Consider the following 18,995-nt stretch of genomic DNA (forward strand, 5'->3'; position numbering starts at 1 on the left):
GCTGTCTGGAGCTCTGACCATGAGACTGGGAGTTCAATCCCAGCAGCTGGCTCAAGGTTGACTCAGCCTTCCATCTTTCCGAGGTCGGTAAAATGAGTACTCAGCTTGCTGGGGTGTAAAACGGTAACGACTGGGGAAGGAATGGCAAACTATCCTGTATTGAATCTGCCAAGAAAATGCTAGAGGGCGTCACCCCAAGAGTCAGATATGACTTGGTGCTTGCACAGGGGATACCTTTACCTTTTTATTCCCAGTTATTATGCATGGATGCAAAGGTTGGACCATGAAGAAACCTGGCTCAAAGTTGATTCATTTGAAATATGGTTTTATGGATAATGTGGACTGTCAAAAAGACAATAAGTGAGTTCTAGATCAATTCAAGCTTGAACTCACACTAGAATGTAAAATGGCTAAACTGAAGTCATCCTAACTTTGGCCACATTTATGAGAAAACAAAAGTCACTGAAAAAGACAATAAAGTTAGGAAAAGTATTATTTGGGCAGCAGAAAAAAAGAAAGACCCCAAATGAGATGGATTGACTCAATCAAGTAAGCCACGGCCTTCACTGTGCAGACCTGAGCATGGCTGTTCATGACAGGATGTTTTGGAGGTCATTAATTCATAGGATCCCTAACAGTCAGAAGTCACTTATTTATTTATTATTTATTAGATTTTTATACCGCCATCCCATACGGCTCAGGACAGTTCGCATAAAACATTGCAGGGGTAATACACAGAACAGTCTAAACATATAATACACTCATAAATAACATATACACACGGGGGAAGGGGGGCAAATGGTACAGGCATGGAGGTGTGAACAAATTTATCAAAAACAGGAAAAAAGAGAGCCCCCAGAAATGTTGTTGCATGAGACAACAGCAAGCAAACAAAGATCCAACCTTTCCCCCACCCTCAGTGGTAAAACATAATAATGACAATGCAATTTCAAATAAAGTTACACCCTGCTATAAATCCACTGATGTAAAAGGAACTAGAACTCTGCTTAGGATTTAATTGTAAATCATTGACAACGTGCTGCCTTTTAACTTTTTTAACTTCACTACACTATCTTTTGCCTAAGGCATGCCACTTCTCCCTGCCAAAAGGTATAGTTGGCTCTGCATGCTTATGTCACTCTTCAGGAGTGGGCTTAAAGCTCCTTTTTTTCAGGCTATGGGAAGTGAAAGGATGAAAGCTCATTTGCTCTCTCATGTGTCAAATTCCAGTTTCTAAATAAAAGGGATTATAAGTCATCTTTGTGATGTGCAAAGTGCTTAAAAACAATTTTTGTCATTGCAAGAACGCCTGTGCAGTTACTGCCGTGTAGTTGTCAACAGGGCTGGAGAACAAATGTCTTTTCCTTTTAACGGATAAGATCTTGGAAGCTAAGCAGGGAAGGAAGACCACCTTGGAAGGAAGGAAGACCACCAAGAAAGATTCTGCAGAGGAAGGCAATAGCAAGCCACCTCTGTGTCTCTCTTGCCTTGAAAGCCCTTTGCTGAGAACACAGTTAGTTGGCTGGATTTTTACAGCACTTTACACACACACACAGATAACATCACATTAAACCTCTATTAAGCAGACAGAACACTCTTCCTCTAGGCAGTAACTTATTGTTTTAACTAGGGGCAATACCCGTTGCATCCATGAATACAACAGGTGCTAGATTGGGGGGTGGGGGGTGGAAGAACTCTGCAGATGGCCTCCCCTTCCCCCCAAGACCTGGAAAGTCTGCAGGCAGCTGTTATGGAGCTCATGGCAGGGGCAGCTCTCAGGCAGCAGGGATCTGCAGTCTCCAAGCCTCAGAAGGAAGTGGAAGAAGGAGGGGCTGGTCAGGGGTGGGGGATGGAAGGTGATTGGCTGGCCGCTGGACAGACAGGCAAGCCAATTGGAGGAGGAGGCCCTCAGGGGCAGGACAGCCACCCTGGATAGGTGTTAAGCACTGAGTAGCACTTAAGCCATGAGACATGGAAGGTGATTGGCTGGCCGCTGATCAGACAGGCAAGCCAATTGGAGGAGGAGGCCCTCAGGGGCAGGACAGCCACCCTGGATAGGTGTTAAGCACTGAGTAGCACTTAAGCCATGAGACATGCTCCTCCAAGTCCTTTCCAGAAATATTAAGCGGAACACATGGGCTTGGGCTGCAAAAGTTTGCACTGGTAACTCTGCACTATAATAGTCTCAATTTGGGAACTAAGGACAAAAGACCACCAGGACCACCTACTATGCTCATGACTATACAAGGATATATACAAGCTAGGCTCCAGCAATATGTGGACCGAGAACTTCCAGAAGTACAGGCAGGATTTCGAAGAGGCAGAGGAACTAGAGATCAAATTGCCAACATACGCTGGATCATGGAGAAAGTTAGGGAGTACCAGAAGAACGTCTACTTCTGCTTCATTGACTATGCTAAAGCCTTTGATTGTGTGGAGCACAACAAATTGTGGCAAGTTCTTAAAGAGATGGGAATACCAGAGCATCTTATTTGTCTCTTGAGAAATTTATATGCAGGTCAAGAAGCAACAGTGAGAACTGAACATGGAATCACTGACTGGTTCAAAATTGAGAAAGGAGTTCGGCAAGGCTGTATACTGTCGCCTTGCCTATTTAACTTGTATGCAGAGCACATCATGAGAAATGCGGGATTAGAGGAGTCACAAATTGGGATCAAGATTGCAGGGAGAAATATCAACAACCTCAGATATGCAGATGATACCACTCTAATGGCAGAAAGTGAAGAGGAACTAAAGAGCCTGTTGATGCGGGTGAAGGAGGAGAGTGCCAAAGTTGGCTTGAAACTCAACATCAAGAAAACAAAGATCATGGCATCCGGCCCTCTCAATTCCTGGCAAATAGAAGGGGAAGAAATGGAGATAGTGACAGATTTTATTTTCCTGGGCTCCAAGATCACTGCAGATGGGGACTGCAGCAAAGAAATTAAAAGACGCTTGCTCCTGGGGAGGAAAGCTATGGCAAATCTAGACAGCATCCTAAAAAGCAGAGACATCACCCTGCCAACAAAAGTGCGTTTAGTCAAGGCTATGGTCTTCCCAGTTGCAATGTATGGCTGCGAAAGTTGGACCATAAGGAAGGCCGAGCGTCAAAGAATTGAGGCTTTTGAACTCTGGTGCTGGAGAAGACTCTTGCGAGTCCCTTGGACTGCAAGGCGAACAAACCAGTCAGTCCTAGAGGAGATCAGCCCTGACTGCTCTTTAGAAGGCCAGATCCTGAAGATGAAACTCAAATATTTTGGCCACCTCATGAGAAGGAAGGACTCCCTGGAGAAGAGCCTAATGCTGGGAGAGATCGAGGGCAAAAGAAGAAGGGGACGACAGAGAATGAGGTGGATGGATGGAGTTACTGAAGCAGTAGGTGCAAACTTAAATGGACTCCGGGGAATGGTAGAGGACAGGAAGGCCTGGAGGATCATTGTCCATGGGGTCGCGATGGGTCGGACACGACTTCGCACATAACAACAACAACAAATACAAGGATTTGAAGACAGCCTACATCCAATTAACCACAATGTTTTGTGCAGCTGTTTCACGTTCCTTCTCAGGCACACTAGGAGTAAAGGACCATTAAAAAGTGACCCGAACAGCTCCCTTGCAATACCTCAGCTGTGTGGTTACTTATCTATGCTGAAAAGGCAATAAGGAGAAGAGATAAACCAAGTCAAAGCAAGAAAGAATAGCACAAAACTCTCCAAGTATCTTTTCTGCACGTTTGCTGCTTTAGATTTCTCGAATTATCTCTTGCTTCAAAAGGCTTCCACCTCCCACTCCCTGTGTTGACTCTATAACAATGACTAGGAAAGTGCACTGCACGGGTTAAGGCTTGTCAAAGGCTCCTGGCTAGGAAGTAGACAGACAGCTCCTTTCTCTCCAGAGCAGCAGAGCAAGTCCACAAGGCCCCCCTCCATTATTTCTAGGTTCCACCCATCACCAGAGACCACATCCCTTCTTGCAAAGGACTGCGATGACATAGTTAATGGCTAGGAAAGACAAAGGCTTTTTCTGTGCAAGAGACAACTACCTGAAGCAGCACAGTACTGAGCCCATGCTGGGACACTGATTCAAGCATGAGTCACAGCACTGCCTACTACTTCAGCAATTTAACCCTGCAGCAGAAAGGCTGCTGCAGTAGCAGCATACGCCCTTCCATATATTTCCAGACACTGCAGAGACCTGACATGGATAGCTTAGTGACATTTACTGTAATTATAGTCCACGGAAATACAGGTTGTGAACTTTAAGAAGCCATCCACCTAGTCTAAGTTGTATAGGCTTAGGACAACCATTTATATGTTAGGCAGTGCAGGTGTTCTCCTGGCTTTGTGTGTGCAGTCGGCGTAACCTAATATGCCGCCTGCCTGCGCAATGTGAAATCTTAAACGCTTACCCAAAACAGATTTGCTACACCTAAAAATCATGTTCCACAGATAAACAACAGAAGTCACATGGGTTCTTCTTGGCCTCTGAAATATGGGCTATTTTAACATTCAAAGCAGTGAAGCTGGAAGGAAATCTTCATCCAGGGTTGCCAACCCTTTTCTTAATGAGAGCTACTTCTGAGGAATGAAAAATATTCTAAGTTCTTCCCCACCCTGGTATGTTACCAAGTTTTGTTCTGTTCCAGAAACAGAACAGAGACTAGAAAGAACACCAGAAATGAAGTCGTTATCTAAGCAGCATAGAGAAAAATCCTATGCTACAGAAGCTTGGGGGGGGGGAGAGCGAGAGAGCTAGAGCAGATTTTTCTGCAAGCTTTTTCTGGTTTTTTTTAGAGGATGCATGAACTTCTTTGCAATACCAATAATTCACAATAAACCTGTTGGAAACCTCTGATCTATATCCTTCAAATGTTATCTAAAGGTGCTTCTTCTGCTTCAAAATGTGGACAGGGAAGCAAGTAGAAAAGGACAGAAGACATGAATCTTTGTCAGAAAGGTCAAATGCACATCTTGGGAGACTCCCTGGGACTTCTTTATAGGTAATATATCTGAGCTCACACTAGAGGTCCATCAATCTTGTGTTCCACAAGATTGTCCCACACACCTTTGCAAATACAAGTAGGGAAATGCAACTCTGGAAACGTTCCATATCCTGCAGAACTGAAGAAACTAATGTTATCAGTCCCTACAGCTACCACTTCCTTCTGATCCTTCACTGGCTCACAATGACAGCATAATTATTCTGGCCATAGCAACACAGGCACTGGCAATGGGCCAATGTCAGCCAAGCAAAACATCAGCATGCAATTCACTATTGTATGCTCAAAATGACTGTTCTGGAGAGGAGCCAGCAAGATTCCCACTTACCTTCCACAATGAGCCACACTTGCTGTGATTCCTTCTTCTTGCCCTTGGTCTCAATCTGGCACCAGTACTTTCCTGAGTCTGTTCGATCTACGGACTTCAAGCTAAAAAAAAAAAGAGAAGAACAAAGCATAAGAGTACAAAAACAAGCAATGTATACAAGTATTCAGCTATTCATCATAAAATATTTCAAAATCACATATATGCCACCATGAGCAGCATTTTTGAAGTGCAGAAGTTATCATGTTTTCCCCTTCCAGCATTCACGTGAATGCTGTGTTTTGGCCAAAGCAACACACCAGCACTAGCAGTGACCCAATATCAGCTAGCTAAGACATCTACCTGATCACTATGGTCATCTTCAGAGGTCCTGCTTCAGGTGCCCTCACCATCTGAGGCTAGAGAGGTGGTGAAAGGGACCTCTCAGTCATGCTCCAAAATTACAGAATTTCTTCACCAGGGAGATTTATTTGTCCCTTCCTATCATTATCTTCCACCAGCAGGTAAAATCGTCCTTCACTGATTCTCACTGGCCCTTCTTCTTGTGCATGTGTTCTGTTTTACTTTTTTATATATTTATTTTATTAAGCCTGATCTGGAATTCAACTGGGAGCCAGCGGAATTGCTGGAGCGCTGGCTGGATGTGTGTCCTCATGGTGTATTTGTGAGGCTCCCGGCTGCAGCTTTCTGGACTAGTTGCAGTTTCCACTTCCCTCCTGGCTCCCCATGGGCCATTCATGCTTTTCAGGGACTCCCTCTTGTCCTCAGCCTGCAAGCCACCCCAAGAGAGGACTGTGGTGAAGGCGGAAAGAACACAGCCTCCCCCCTCCAAAATAGTGCCATTATTTTGTTTCCCATGTAAGGCCTTCTATAACAACAGAAGGAACTTGTCAGGGTGAGGATGTATTCTCCACCTCCTTAGCAAATCTTTTTTTCCTGGGTATAATTCCAATCAAAGCCTTATCCTTTGTTAGAGAGCAATTTGGCTGTAAAAGGACAAACATCTGATAGAAGTGAAGAGGAATAAGCTTAGCAAAGTAGCTATTGCCATGCTCAGAGGCAGTATACCACCAAGGCAGAAAGGGGAGAAAATAGCATTAGGCACTCTTCCTTCTGGACTGGCACCAGTCCAGAAGGGGTAGGCAAGTGTTTCTTACAGTGGTGCCCAGCCTAGTTTAGTATCCTTGTTTCCTTCCCTGCTGGGAAAAGGACAATCTCCACATATCTTTCACTGATCTTTTCCTGCCCATAGCCAAGGCTTCCCAGGTCAATTCTGTATAGAGGAAGGGGATGTTTTAAAAAAATGATCCACTCCCGGTGTCAAACACACTAAGAAGACCACTGTCCAAGAGCACTTATTTTCCAAAATTCCATAGGACATATAATGCCACACTGAAGGCTCTCTGCCATCATGATTTCATCAAATGGAGTTCAGGAACTGTAACCCATGTGGTGATAGTGGGGATGATGAGGGCACCTAAAAGTAATTGTGTGATTAGGCCATTTATCACAGAAGCTCTACAGAAGAAGGCATTCTTGTGACCCTCCCTCTCATCAAGGCCATGTTGGCCTTGATCCACCATGCCCTTTCTACAATGGAGGTCTTGCAAGGCCTCCAATTAGAGAGGAGAGGAGTTTATACTGTCCACTCTCACATGCTGCCTAAGCAGGGATACTAAATCTTTCCTAGCATGCTGCAGATTCTCCTAAAACAAGCCATCCTTCCAAGTCCCTCAGAGGGCTGGTTCCACCCCACTAAAAAGGGTCCTGAATGCCTGGGTTGCTCCCCCCCCCCTCAAGCAGGACTTAATGATATGAAAGACTCCACCTAGAATCATAAAAAGGTAAAGGTATCCCCTGTGCAAGCACTGAGTCATGTCTGACCCTTGGGGTTTTCATGGCAGACTCAATACGGGGTGGTTTGCCAGTGCCTTCCCCAGTCATTACTGTTTACCCCCCAGCAAGCTGGGTACTCATTTTACTGACCTCGGAAGGATGGAAGGCTGAGTCAACCTTGAGCCGGCTGCTGGGATCGAACTCCCAATCTCATGGACAGACAGCTTCAGACAGCATTTCTGCTGCTTACCACTCTGCGCCACAAGAGGCTCTCTCGAATCATAGAATAACAGAGTTGGAAGAGACCTCCTGGGTCATATAGTCCAACCCCCCACACAATGCAGGACACTCACATCCCTATCGCTCATCCACTGTAACCTGCCACCCCCTTGAGCCCTCACAGAATCAGCCTCTTTGTCAGATGGCTCTCCAGCCTCTATTAAAAAATTTCCAAAGATGGAGAACCCACCACCTCCCAAGGAAGCCTGTTCCACTGAGAAACTGCTCTGTCAAGAACTTCTTCTGGATGTTTAGATGGAATTTCCTGGCTGCCAAACTCAGTTACTTAACCAGGAGTTTGCAGCAGCACCCTCCAGTTTGGGGCATGTCTTTGCTGGACTGACACAACCACCAGGTGCATATGGCTTGCCTCAGTTGAGTTGCGCATGCAAGCCTGTTCCTGGAGAATTAGCTAATCAATGTAAAATGCATGACACAGCACAACTGATACACAAAGAGAATGAGAATGAAGTGGGAAGAGCTGAGGAATCTCTGGCTCCTCAAAAGAGTTGCAGAACCTTTGGCACATGAGATAAAGACTTATCTGTAACAGCTGCCCACGTTAACTGAGTACATGTCTGAAGAATAGGAAGGAGTTAACTAACTCGCTGGTTCCAGGAAGTCTAGCTCCTTTCAAAATGAAAGATGGGCCTGCCACGCCACTGAACCCTGAAACTAGAGCCTTAAACATGCACAGAAAGCTGTTGTGTAAGTAGAGGGTAGAGAATATATTCACTCAAATGAAGGTGGCTTTGAGTGGAATCCAGAGTTGGATTCCCACCCATCACAGTTCAAAACCTATGATGTTTCTAGTGAACTAATACTTTATTATGGTGGGGAGAGAAAAAAAATCAGAGGGATATCAGGGACTTGAAATTATGACTTGGATTCACTGCAAGCCAAGTTACCCCAGAGGAAGGGAGCTTCCTCACATGCCCCCCCCCCCCCAATTCTGCTCCTGTGGTCAGTGTATACTCAGGCACGGTATGGGGGGCAAAGTGGGGGTCTGCAGCAGGAGGGGGGAACTGGTAAAAATCTCCCTGCCTTCCTCCGCAGACAGAAAACCCATTCTGTTTGAGGATCTGCTGCCGTGACAATGAAACAGCACCTTTGTATAAGCACAGTCTTCAGTTGCTCAAGTTTATATATAGCTATAGCAAACCTAGGATCTCTCTGCACGGCTTCGACATACAGCACCTGCAGGGCACAGGACACCTATACTGACTTCATGGCGTGTGATTATTGCAAGGTGACCACGCTTCACAAAGACGTGTCAGTAAGTCATGAAGCTGAGGTGTGCAGTAGAGGAAAGGGCAACCAGCTCCACTCTCTGCTTTCCCAGCACACCAGTCAGTTTGCTAAGCCAGGTTTCCATTTGCTATGCCTGTCTATAAAGTCTTTAATTAGAACAGCCAGAAGTACAATGTCATTGGCTGTAGTACAGTGACTACAGTACGTGGTTGACCTTATTTCCACCACCACTCCCTCAGGTAAAACAAGTGTCTACAGGAGCACAATTAAATTTCAAGAGTTCTGCTGAGGATTCAAGATTCTCAGGAAGCTATATTAATTCAAAAGGCCTCACGGGAAAGGAGTTTGTCAACTGGTGTTCCTTGTGTATTTATGGCAACTGCTTCTGTAGTTACTGCACTAGCAAACTGTATCCAAAAAAGGTTCCTGATTCTTTCCTTTTTCAGGCCTAGTCAGACTATCCCTGAATATTTTTTACCTCCTGGTAATTGGCCCAAGAGTAGTGCGCTTGGCTTCATCTAAATGATGGAGTAAATGTGCTGGAACATCTCTTGTGGGGATGACTAAGGCTTGGTTTGTATGACACATCCTCTTCTCCCAACAGGATTCAGATCTGGTCTCAGAAGTCTGATTTTAATTAGGGCATCTCTTTTTAGTCAGAGACAAGGAGAGAGGGACACACCAGAATAAATGAGCGCAAAGGAACTCATAAATACATTTCAAAAGGTAGCCTCCCAGTTTTGCCGCAGAGCATATTGGAACAAACAAGGTGAAAAGAAAGAGTAAAGCTTCCTTTTTCTTCTGCCTTTTGGAAAAGGGGCTATAGACTGTGAGAAGCCACAAGAAAGCCCTCAACAGTAGACGTGGCAGGGATAGGAAGCTGTGTTCGTTTCCGCAATCCCTTCTGCTGGTTCTCCTTGGCTCTGATCCCACACATTGAGGAAGGTCAAAATAGTCTCTGGGATTATTCTGCCATCTAAGCTATGATGACATGCTAAGCCTACAAATGAAGAGCATTCAGGCACTGATTTAGCTAAAGTTGTTCTACAAAGAGCTTGAGTGAGAGAATGAAAAAATATACTTTTTGTTATTAAATGTTCTGTGAATTTTGAATGTGATTTTGTCATTCTGGCCTTTAAAAACGATTACTTATTTCTCATCCCAAATTCAGGATATAGGATACAAACAACCTGTTCAGAAAATTGTGTAATATTTTAAATATATATGATAGACTTCTGCCAGAACAAAGTTTGAGTCCAGTGGGACCTTTAAGACCAACAACATTTTATTCATGGTACTAGTAGAAAAGCCCGTTGCGTGTTGTAATGCAGCAGGTGCTAGCTCATGGTTTGGTGTGGGTTTTATGCCTCACTTGGAAGCTGGCATAACCCTAAGAGGAGGTCTTCCTGTGCATAACAGTCCTGATCCAAATCAGGTTCAAGCACACTTAGGAAGTGGGGAATTCCAGTACATGAACCTACATCTATCTGGCAACCTTCCCTCCTCTCTGCAATATTTTCTTGACCTGAAATAGGCCAGGGGCACTAAGTGGCTGGTTGGGTGGCTGCGGAGGCACTATACCCTTTTGAGGCACCACTTTCACAGAATATTTCCAACCCAGGGGAAGCCAACCTCCAGGTGGGGCCTGGAGATCTCCTGGAATTACTGCTCATCTGCAGACTATAAAGATCAGCTCCCCAGGCAGAAATGGCTGCTTAGGAGGCTACATTCTGAGGCAAGGTACCCTTTTGAAGCCCCACTTCCAAACCTCACTGTTACTTGGCTTAGCTAACATAGTCTGTTGCTTGGTTGGGGATGTCTGACCTTCTGAAGTGTGCAGCGCATCCTGATTGGTCCACAGACCAGTCGCACCCACCCCCACTCACCCAGCCAGGGGCACTCTGGTGCTATTGGTGTCAGTATGCCCCTGCATGCTGCTAGAGATGGAGGCAGGCTGAAAAGCCCTGGTGTAGCCTCACAGAGACCATGGGTGAGTGTGCCCCACTGGTGAGTGTTCCCAGGATGGCTGCCTGGCACACCGTCTCCCAGCCTCACTGGCCCTTTTTGGGCAGATCCTCCCCACCCCAAACCCCACCGAGCCTGGAAGATGGCGCGTCAGGCTGCCATCCCAGCCACAAGTGAATCCCAGCAGCAGGAATTTTTCTTTTCCTTTCTCTCTCTCTCTCTCTCTGTCTTTTTCACTCTCTTTCTCTCTGTTTACTTCTCTCTCTGTGTTTCTCTCCCTTTCTCTCTACATTTCTCTCTCTGTTCTTCCTATCTCTCTCTTTCCTACTTCCTTTCCTTCTGCCTATATTTCTTGCTATCACTCTTTTTGCTCTATCTTTATTTATTTCTCTTTCTCTTTTTTTATCCTCTCTCTCTCTTTAGATCTCTTTCTTATTTACTCTCTTTCTACCTCTCTCTCTTCCTTACTTCCCCCCTCCTCCCCCCATTCTAGCACCCACTGTATAACCTACAATGGGCTTTAAATCAAGTTGCCTAATAAAACTGGAAAACCTAGTTCCCCCCAAAGTCTCACTGTCTACTTTCCTGTATAACCTTTTAATGTGAACTTCCAAGCAATCTCCACATGAGATTCTGGGCCACTTGTGCCTTTTGTTTCACAGTGCCTTCATGGCAAATTCTGATTTTTATTTATCAGGTCAGGCTTCAGCAAAGTCATTTCAGCCCCTATGTCTCTCCAGCCAGTTGCTTGTTCACTGTTTACAGTTACAAGCTCCTTATTTAGATCTTCCTGCACTTTCCAGACTCGCAGGACCCTTGCTGGTCTGTCTGACTGTCTGTCTGGTTTTGCCTCAAAATACAAACAGTTGCTGGTAAGGGCTGCCCAAAGCCCATAGCCCAGGTGGGACACACCTGTACCACCCCACCCCCAACCTCAGCCTGCAAGCCTCTAACATCGTCTCTACTATCACTGCTCATCTCTAGAATATAATGATCAACTCTGCAGGCAAAAATGGCTACTTTGGGTGGGGGACTCTGAGGCACTGTACCATTTTAAGGCCCTTCTGTAAACATCCAGGAATATTTCCAGCCCAAGGGTAGCCAACCTCCAGGTGGGGCATGAAGATTTCCTGGAATTACAGCTCATCTCCAGACTGTAAACATCAGCTCATCAGGCAGAAACAGCTGCTTTGGAGGGTGGACAGGGTTGTTGTGCAGAAGAAACATTATAAGCTTTTGTGTGCATGTACACAAACTCAACAATGGCCACAGGATTGGAAAAGGTCAGTTTACATTCCAATCCCAAAGAAGGGCAATGCCAAAGAATGTTCAAACTACCACACCATTGTACTCATTTCTCATGCTAGCAAAGTTATACTCAAAATCCTACAAGCTAGGCTCCAGCAATATGTGTACTGAGAACTTCCAGAAGTACAGGCAGGATTACGACAAGGCAGAGGAACTAGAGATCAAATTGCAGCAAAGAAATTAAAAGACGCTTGCTCCTGGGGAGGAAAGCTATGGCAAATCTAGACAGCATCCTAAAAAGCAGAGGCATCATCCTGCCAACAAAAGTGTGTTTAGTCAAGGCTATGGTATTCCCAGTTGCAATGTATGGCTGCGAAAGTTGGACCATAAGGAAGGCCGAGAGTCAAAGAATTGAGGCTTTTGAACTCTGGTGCTGGAGAAGACTCTTGCGAGTCCCTTGGACTGCTAGGCGAACAAACCGGTCAGTCCTAGAGGAGATCAGCCCTGACTGCTCCTTAGAAGGCCAGATCCTGAAGATGAAACTCAAATACGTTGGCCACCTCATGAGAAGGAAGGACTCCCTGGAGAAGAAGATGAGGAGCGATTGGGGGCAAAAGAAGAAGGGGACGACAGAGAATGAGGTGGCTGGGTCGCAATGGGTCGGACATGACTTCGCACCTAACAACAACAACAATACTTCTTCAGAAAGCTTATACCTTGAATACAATTTTGTTGATCTTAAAGGTGCCACTGGACTCAAATTTTGTTCTGCTGCTTCCCACTTGAATCAGACTTCTGTCAGTTTGCAGTGTTTACATAGCAATGTTTACATATTTCCATGTCTAACTTTGGACAAAGACTTAGTGCTTGGGATTTTAGTAGAAATGTGGAGGAAAAAACAGTTAAAAATTCAAGAACTTTTTTCCAATATGAAAATAGGAATTTTGAAGAGCTCAGAAAAAAACAAACCTATGACACATTTTCTCATTTGGAATGAGTGAAATCCTTTCTAGAAAAAGGGTTTTTATATAAGAATCTGTAACATTAGATAGTGTTAAATCCTGTGTATACTGATAACATATGTAACTAGTTTTGTCTCTGTATGTAATAACATGCACCACTGAAGAGTTCAATGTATTCCGTGTCATAAAGTAACTCAATATTTTAAAATGCTGCTAATCCTATTGCAACTGTTCCTTTCTTTTTTCTGTAACCAAATTTGTGTTTTCCATTTTTGACTTTTCCCTACCCCTCAGATGACAAAAACTAAGATATGTGTGCTAAGGTAGTTTAGAGTGCAGCAGTTTTCAGGTCCCCCCCCCATATACTTCTATTATTGGTTTGCATGTAGAAAACTAACACATTTATACTTTTTAGATTTCATAAATATGCAAAACAGTACACTGTTAACTGTTACATATGCAGAATTATATATTGTTAAAGCAATACAATAAATTTGGGAATGATATAAAAGGTGCCAAATATATTTTAACGTTTTCTCAAAATTACCCATGATACGAAATTTTTAGAAATGTTGTATCGCCACAATTTCACACTCTAGGGAACATGTATAACATCTCCACTTAAAAGACCTCAGGTGAGAGTTGGTAGGAAAGATTTTTCTCTGCCTGACAGGCAGGAGAGCTGCAACTAATTGGAGTAGACAGAACTAAGGGAGACTAATGATCTGGCCTGTTCTAAAGCAACTTTGAATGCTCATATATTGGTCTTTTCCCCAAGGGTATGCCATCTCTGCTCTAATTTTCTCTTGAAAAACCTGTGAGGTGGAACTTCATGGGATCACCATGAGGCAGTTGCACTTCCTCCTATCCCCATCTCCTGATAAGGCTGCTGCCTTACACAAAGGAACCCAATCCACAGAGAGGGCACTGGGCGTTCCATCATGAACAGCAGAGTTTCAAGGTGTGTCGCTGCTTGGGACAGTTGCAGTTGCTGCCCATCTTCCAGTGATACACCACCACCTCCGCTCAGGAACTGGAGGTAATAACTTCCCTTAACTCTTTGCTGTTCTGGCTCGTTAAAAATAGCATTGCCTACTCATGCTGTACACTGCAATCCAAATTCTTTTGAGGTGACTTCCTCTTGTGAGAGTTCAGAAAGTATTTTGGTTTTCATAGCAACAGGCTACCGGAAACAGTGACCAAGAAATACTACAAAGAATTTGGAAACTGGAATGTATAACTTGCCATGCTGCTTTTGAAAAGGCCCGGGGGTTAAGAAGGCTTATCTCCTCTGGCTACTGCCTGGGGGGTGGCAGTGAGGCTGGGACCAGGTAGCCTGGAATGCCACTAGCTGACTGGAAGGATGGAAGATCAGTGCAGCCCTGAAGGGTCAGAGGGCCTCATTAGAGTCAGGCCTTTGGTGTGGAATTTCCCGAGGGTGGAATCCCTAAGGGACGCCCCTAACAAATGTACAAACTTTCATCACCCCCATTCTGAGCTCATTTACTTCCCTGACACAGACATTTTATTGGTAAGACAAGGAGATGAATGTTTCCATACCATCCCAAAATTCCCTTGACTGCAAGAAATGGAAAACAAAAGAAACGGGGGGGGGGGGGGGTCTAGAATGAAAATGAAGGTTATTTATTGACTTACTTAATACTTTATTTTCTCCTCAATGAATCCCAGAGTAGCTTATATCCTTCTTCTGTCCTCCATTTTATACCCACAGCATAGGTTAGGTTGAGAGAATGTGACTAGCCTAAACTCAGAGAGGGGATTCAAATCTGGGTTTCCCAGATCTTATTCCAACAACTTTAACTACTACAAGGGGAGAGCTGACATAACAATAAACAAAAAGAATGTTTATTTAATTACTGCCCCCACCCTTCCTCCACAGAGCTTGAGGCAAGGTAAAAAAGCTCTAAGTACACCGGCCCCTTATGCTGATAAGCTCAAGCCGCATTTTGGTCACCTCTGTTTTCTGAGTTGTCACTTGACTGTGTCCCTGTGTCTCTATGCTCTTCACCACCACATAAATGAGAAAACAACTAGAAAGACTTACAAAGCATTAACATTAACAGTCCTGGAGTCTTTTAAACCAGGTAAGAAGGAAAGTTTTCCATGGAATTCCAGACGTTTGCATAGCAAATGTGTAGAACACAGCCCTGATCACAAATTGACACTCCCTGCTCTGTTTTTGCACATCATACCTACCTGAGAAAACCAATCCAGTGCTCTTCATCTACTGGAATGTACACCTGGTCTACACTCTGGACCACAGCTCCATCTTTGATCCACAGCATCTCTGGGTCTTCCATTCCTTCAAGGCTGCAGTTCAGTTTCACAGGCTGCCCCTGGGACACCTTCAGTTTGACAGGCATTCCAGTACCTTTTGTGCCTAGAAGAAAGCAACCTCCCTTCTCTCCACACCCACAAGATGGGAGCGAGGAGGTTGGGAGTACAGCAAATTAATCCAGGTTGGTGGCCTCTAGCGAAATACAATCAAAGTACAAAATGCAGAGCCGTCATGAGTGCCTCATCAGAACTCGTATTATATTTGTTTAATGACTGTAGGATGAGAGTACTGAAATTCCAGTTAGGAAATAACGGAGGAGGCTACATCCATGCAGGGTTTCTTCACCAACATGCCAATTTGGAGATCAGCAGGGTGAAAACTGTACAGAAGCTCTCTGTCAGTGATAGATCCAGGCGCAAAGGACATCCTTGAAGTACTGCCCTGGTTTTGCTTTCGAAGGTATTGTTTTCTGAAGAATAGTTAAAAGTCTCCCCAGTTTTTTCCTCTGAATTTTGACTGCTGGGTAATACTAATGTGCCCTGAGTCAATCAGGACTTTTGATGCCTTCCTCTGTAAAGAACTGGCATGCATACAGGGGATCATTCATATAATCATTCATGCAAGGGATTGTGGAGTGTTCACACTCCCTTTACAGTTAAAGCTCCCAGGCAATTTAAAAACAGTGGGGTAGTAAAGACTGATCTAGAGCTCTGCCATGGAAGAACACTAACCATTTACAGAACATACTTTCTCCCCCTCCCCCCCCCCTCCCATTGTTTGGTGTGGGATTATTTCAGCCAGTAGCCTGGCAACCCCCAAGCCTAAAACAAAGTGCCAAATCCTGATCTCATCCCCCATTTGGATGGGAGTCACTAATTCATTTGCAGGTGGTGCTATTTCTCACATTTCCTATGGAGTAAAAGCATTCAGAATACGCCTCAAAGCCTAGAATGTGCGTAGGTGGGTGGGTGGAGAGCAACTGCTTCAATAAAAAGAAAATGTATGGCATATGTTAGCATGCACAAATACTGACACAGGCTACACAATCTCTCTGGAGAAAAACGAACATATGCAACAAGGAAGGGTATAAACACAACTGAAAGTAAGCATGCAAACTAGAAGACAGTTTGGCACAAAAGCCTGCTGCAGCCACCGGACAACATTCATGGTAAGTGGGAGGAAGAGGTGCCAGCAGTCAATGTTCTCACATTTCTTAGTGTTGCCACAGTGAGATTCTGATACTTTTGTATAGGTTTAGGCAAATACTTAGGGGCAAGTTTCATTAGTGGTACAAAACTGATAAGGAGTATTTATGTAGGAAACGTACATGCAATCTTTCCATGGACCTGTTTGTAATTAGGATGTCCATTCAATACTATTCCATTTTGCTGATGTGGGCAGTGACCAGTATAAGTTACTCCCCAGTCAGCTTTTCTAATGATGAAAAAGGGTCTCTTTGGACCTCCCCAAAAGGCTCTGCACGGGCTAATGGGACCTACATATACAGAGGCCATACAGAGGCAGCAGAAGGGAGAGGAACAGTGTGAAATTCAATGAACAAGTTGGCTAGATCCAACCACAGGCATTAACTCTTTCCTGGGCTATAACACACTGTCATTTAGCCTTCCACATATTGTTCCATATTACTCACATGACAGTGACTTTGTGTCTATTAAAAGCTGTTGGTTTTCCAACATGGACTTGAAAGAAGATTGGCTGTTTTTTTATATTAAAAAAAATGAAAGTTCTTCATCTATAAATATCTCTACCACCTGTCATTTTTTCCTTCTCTGTAATAATAAAATATATACCCACAGTTTTGTGAATTAAGCCCAGCAGCTATATATCAAATAGCCAACCAAATAACTTTGGTTGACCCTAATACTGTGACGTAAACTTTGACTTCCAAGTGACAACATTCAACATGTTTCTTCCACCTGCTCAGAGTTTTGTTTTTCTTTGCATACATTGATGTTTTAAAAGAATTAAAGCAAGAGTTGGTGATTACAAACAAGTGCAGAGTTTTTTCCCCCTCATGCTTTGAAAAAAGGGGGGAAAACCCTATTATGTTGCCTATGCATGGATCTAGTGAACCTCTCCATTAGAAGTAAATGACTAGTCCAGGGGTGGCCAAACTGTGGCACTCCAGATGTCCGTGACCTACAATCACCATGAGCCCCTGCCAGCATGCTGGACTAGTTCTAAGAAATGTGATTATCATAGAACAAAGATGGGGCAATGCTAAGCTACTTGACTTGATTGATGAACCTATCAGCAACACCTTGAAAACTCCTAATGACAGCATGACAGGTGAGATAAAAATGTAATAAATAAATAAGTGAAGTACAACGTTATGGCCAGTGTGGTAGTTAGAATGTCGGATTATGATCTGGGAAAGCAAGATTCAAATCCACACTACACCATGGACGTTTACTGGATGAGCTTGAACCAGTCACACAGCTTTTGCCTAGCCTACTTCACAGGATTGTTGTGAGGAGATAACAGAGGGGAGGAGAATGATGTGAGGCATTTTGTCAGCATGGAGGTGCTGCCCCCACAGCAGAACGTGAACCCTTGTTTTCTTCATGCAGGCCATAGCAACTTATACAGTGGAAGATGTTAATGGTGCTGTTTTTTTCTGTCTGTGTGTGATGTCTGAAGAGAACGCGTGCCTAAGGCACTTTCACACACACTGAATGACACACTTGTAATTAACTTTGCAATTGGATTCTACAGTACCATATTCAGCATGTATGAAAGTGCTCTCCTCATGTGTGGTAGGCTGGCCTCCATCCCAGGATTCATTCAGCACCCAGGATTCATTCATTCAGTGCCCTCCATGCATCAGCCAGCTGTGGGCCCCCACTGGAGAATGGCGTCTTGAATAGTGGATGGCAGCAGAGTTGCCCAAGCTGCTGTGGCCATGTCCGGTTTCACTAAATAGGCACATGATCCTGGGAAATCCATTTTAGATTAGAATAAAAAGAAGGAACAAGCACTTTGCCTGGATCAGGGCAGACCCTCGTTTAGTGCTGCTCACTCCAACACTGCAGTAATGTGTGAGATTTTTGAACTGTTATTTTTATTTATGTATTTATTTTTCCGTTTGTATGCTTCCTTTCCCTGGGGGCTCAGGATGACTCACAACAATCATCATAAATATAACAATAAAACAATAAAATCAATGTATAAATCCTAAAATCCTACGTCTAACAACCTTAAAATCTAGCAATTTCAGAAGGGCCACCTCTAAAGAGTAACACATAAAGTGTATCCTCAGTAGTCAGCAGGATGGTATTGGCCAATATTTGAGGTGCTTAGTTTAGGTAAGGAGCCCAGAATTGTTGATATTTCTAGGTCTCAACCACAGGCCTGGTAGAACAGCTCTGTCTTGAAGGCTCTGAGGAACCATCTAAAATTTCACAGGGCCCTGATCTCATTGAGTAGGGCATTCCCCCAGCCCAGGTTCAGGGCTGAAAAGGCCCTGGCCTGGTTGAGGCCAATGTAACCTTTCTGTGGCTGGGGATCTTGATCAAGTTTTACTCACTAACTTCTTGGGTGAATGTAGTAGAAGAGGCAGTCTCACAGATGCGAAAGTTCCAAATCTTTTAGCGCTTTAAAAGTAAGAACCAACACCCAGAACTTGATTCAGTCCTCAATCTGCAGCTAGTGCAGCTGGGAAAGCAAAGGTCAACTACGGGCTCTCCATTCAGTCCCAATGAGGACCCACACAGCCACATTCTGAACCAGTTTAAGCTTCCAGAGCAGCCTCAAGGGCAGTCCTCCACAGAGCAAGTTGCCATAGTCCGGCGGGTCTCAACCTTACCTTTG

At 44.3% G+C, this 18,995-nt stretch overlaps 1 protein-coding gene across 4 annotated transcripts in view; it reads right to left on the reverse strand.

Moving 5' to 3' along the window:
* The window catches only part of TYRO3 (TYRO3 protein tyrosine kinase), an 88,129-nt gene that overhangs the window by 60,683 nt on the left and 8,451 nt on the right, over positions 1-18,995 (reverse strand). For 2 of the 4 annotated variants that reach the window (XM_077322809.1, XM_077322813.1), the window contains exons 2-3: positions 15,083-15,290; positions 5,328-5,428 (exon numbers count right to left, since the gene is read on the reverse strand). In XM_077322809.1, coding sequence (XP_077178924.1) covers positions 5,328-5,428; positions 15,083-15,290 — 309 coding nt within the window. The remainder of the gene's footprint in view (positions 1-5,327; positions 5,429-15,082; positions 15,291-18,995) is intronic. The other 2 variants (XM_077322811.1, XM_077322812.1) reach the window with 2 other exon arrangements.

This window comes from Paroedura picta, chromosome 2 (assembly GCF_049243985.1).
Source record: "Paroedura picta isolate Pp20150507F chromosome 2, Ppicta_v3.0, whole genome shotgun sequence".
Classification (NCBI taxonomy): Eukaryota; Metazoa; Chordata; class Lepidosauria; order Squamata; family Gekkonidae; genus Paroedura; species Paroedura picta.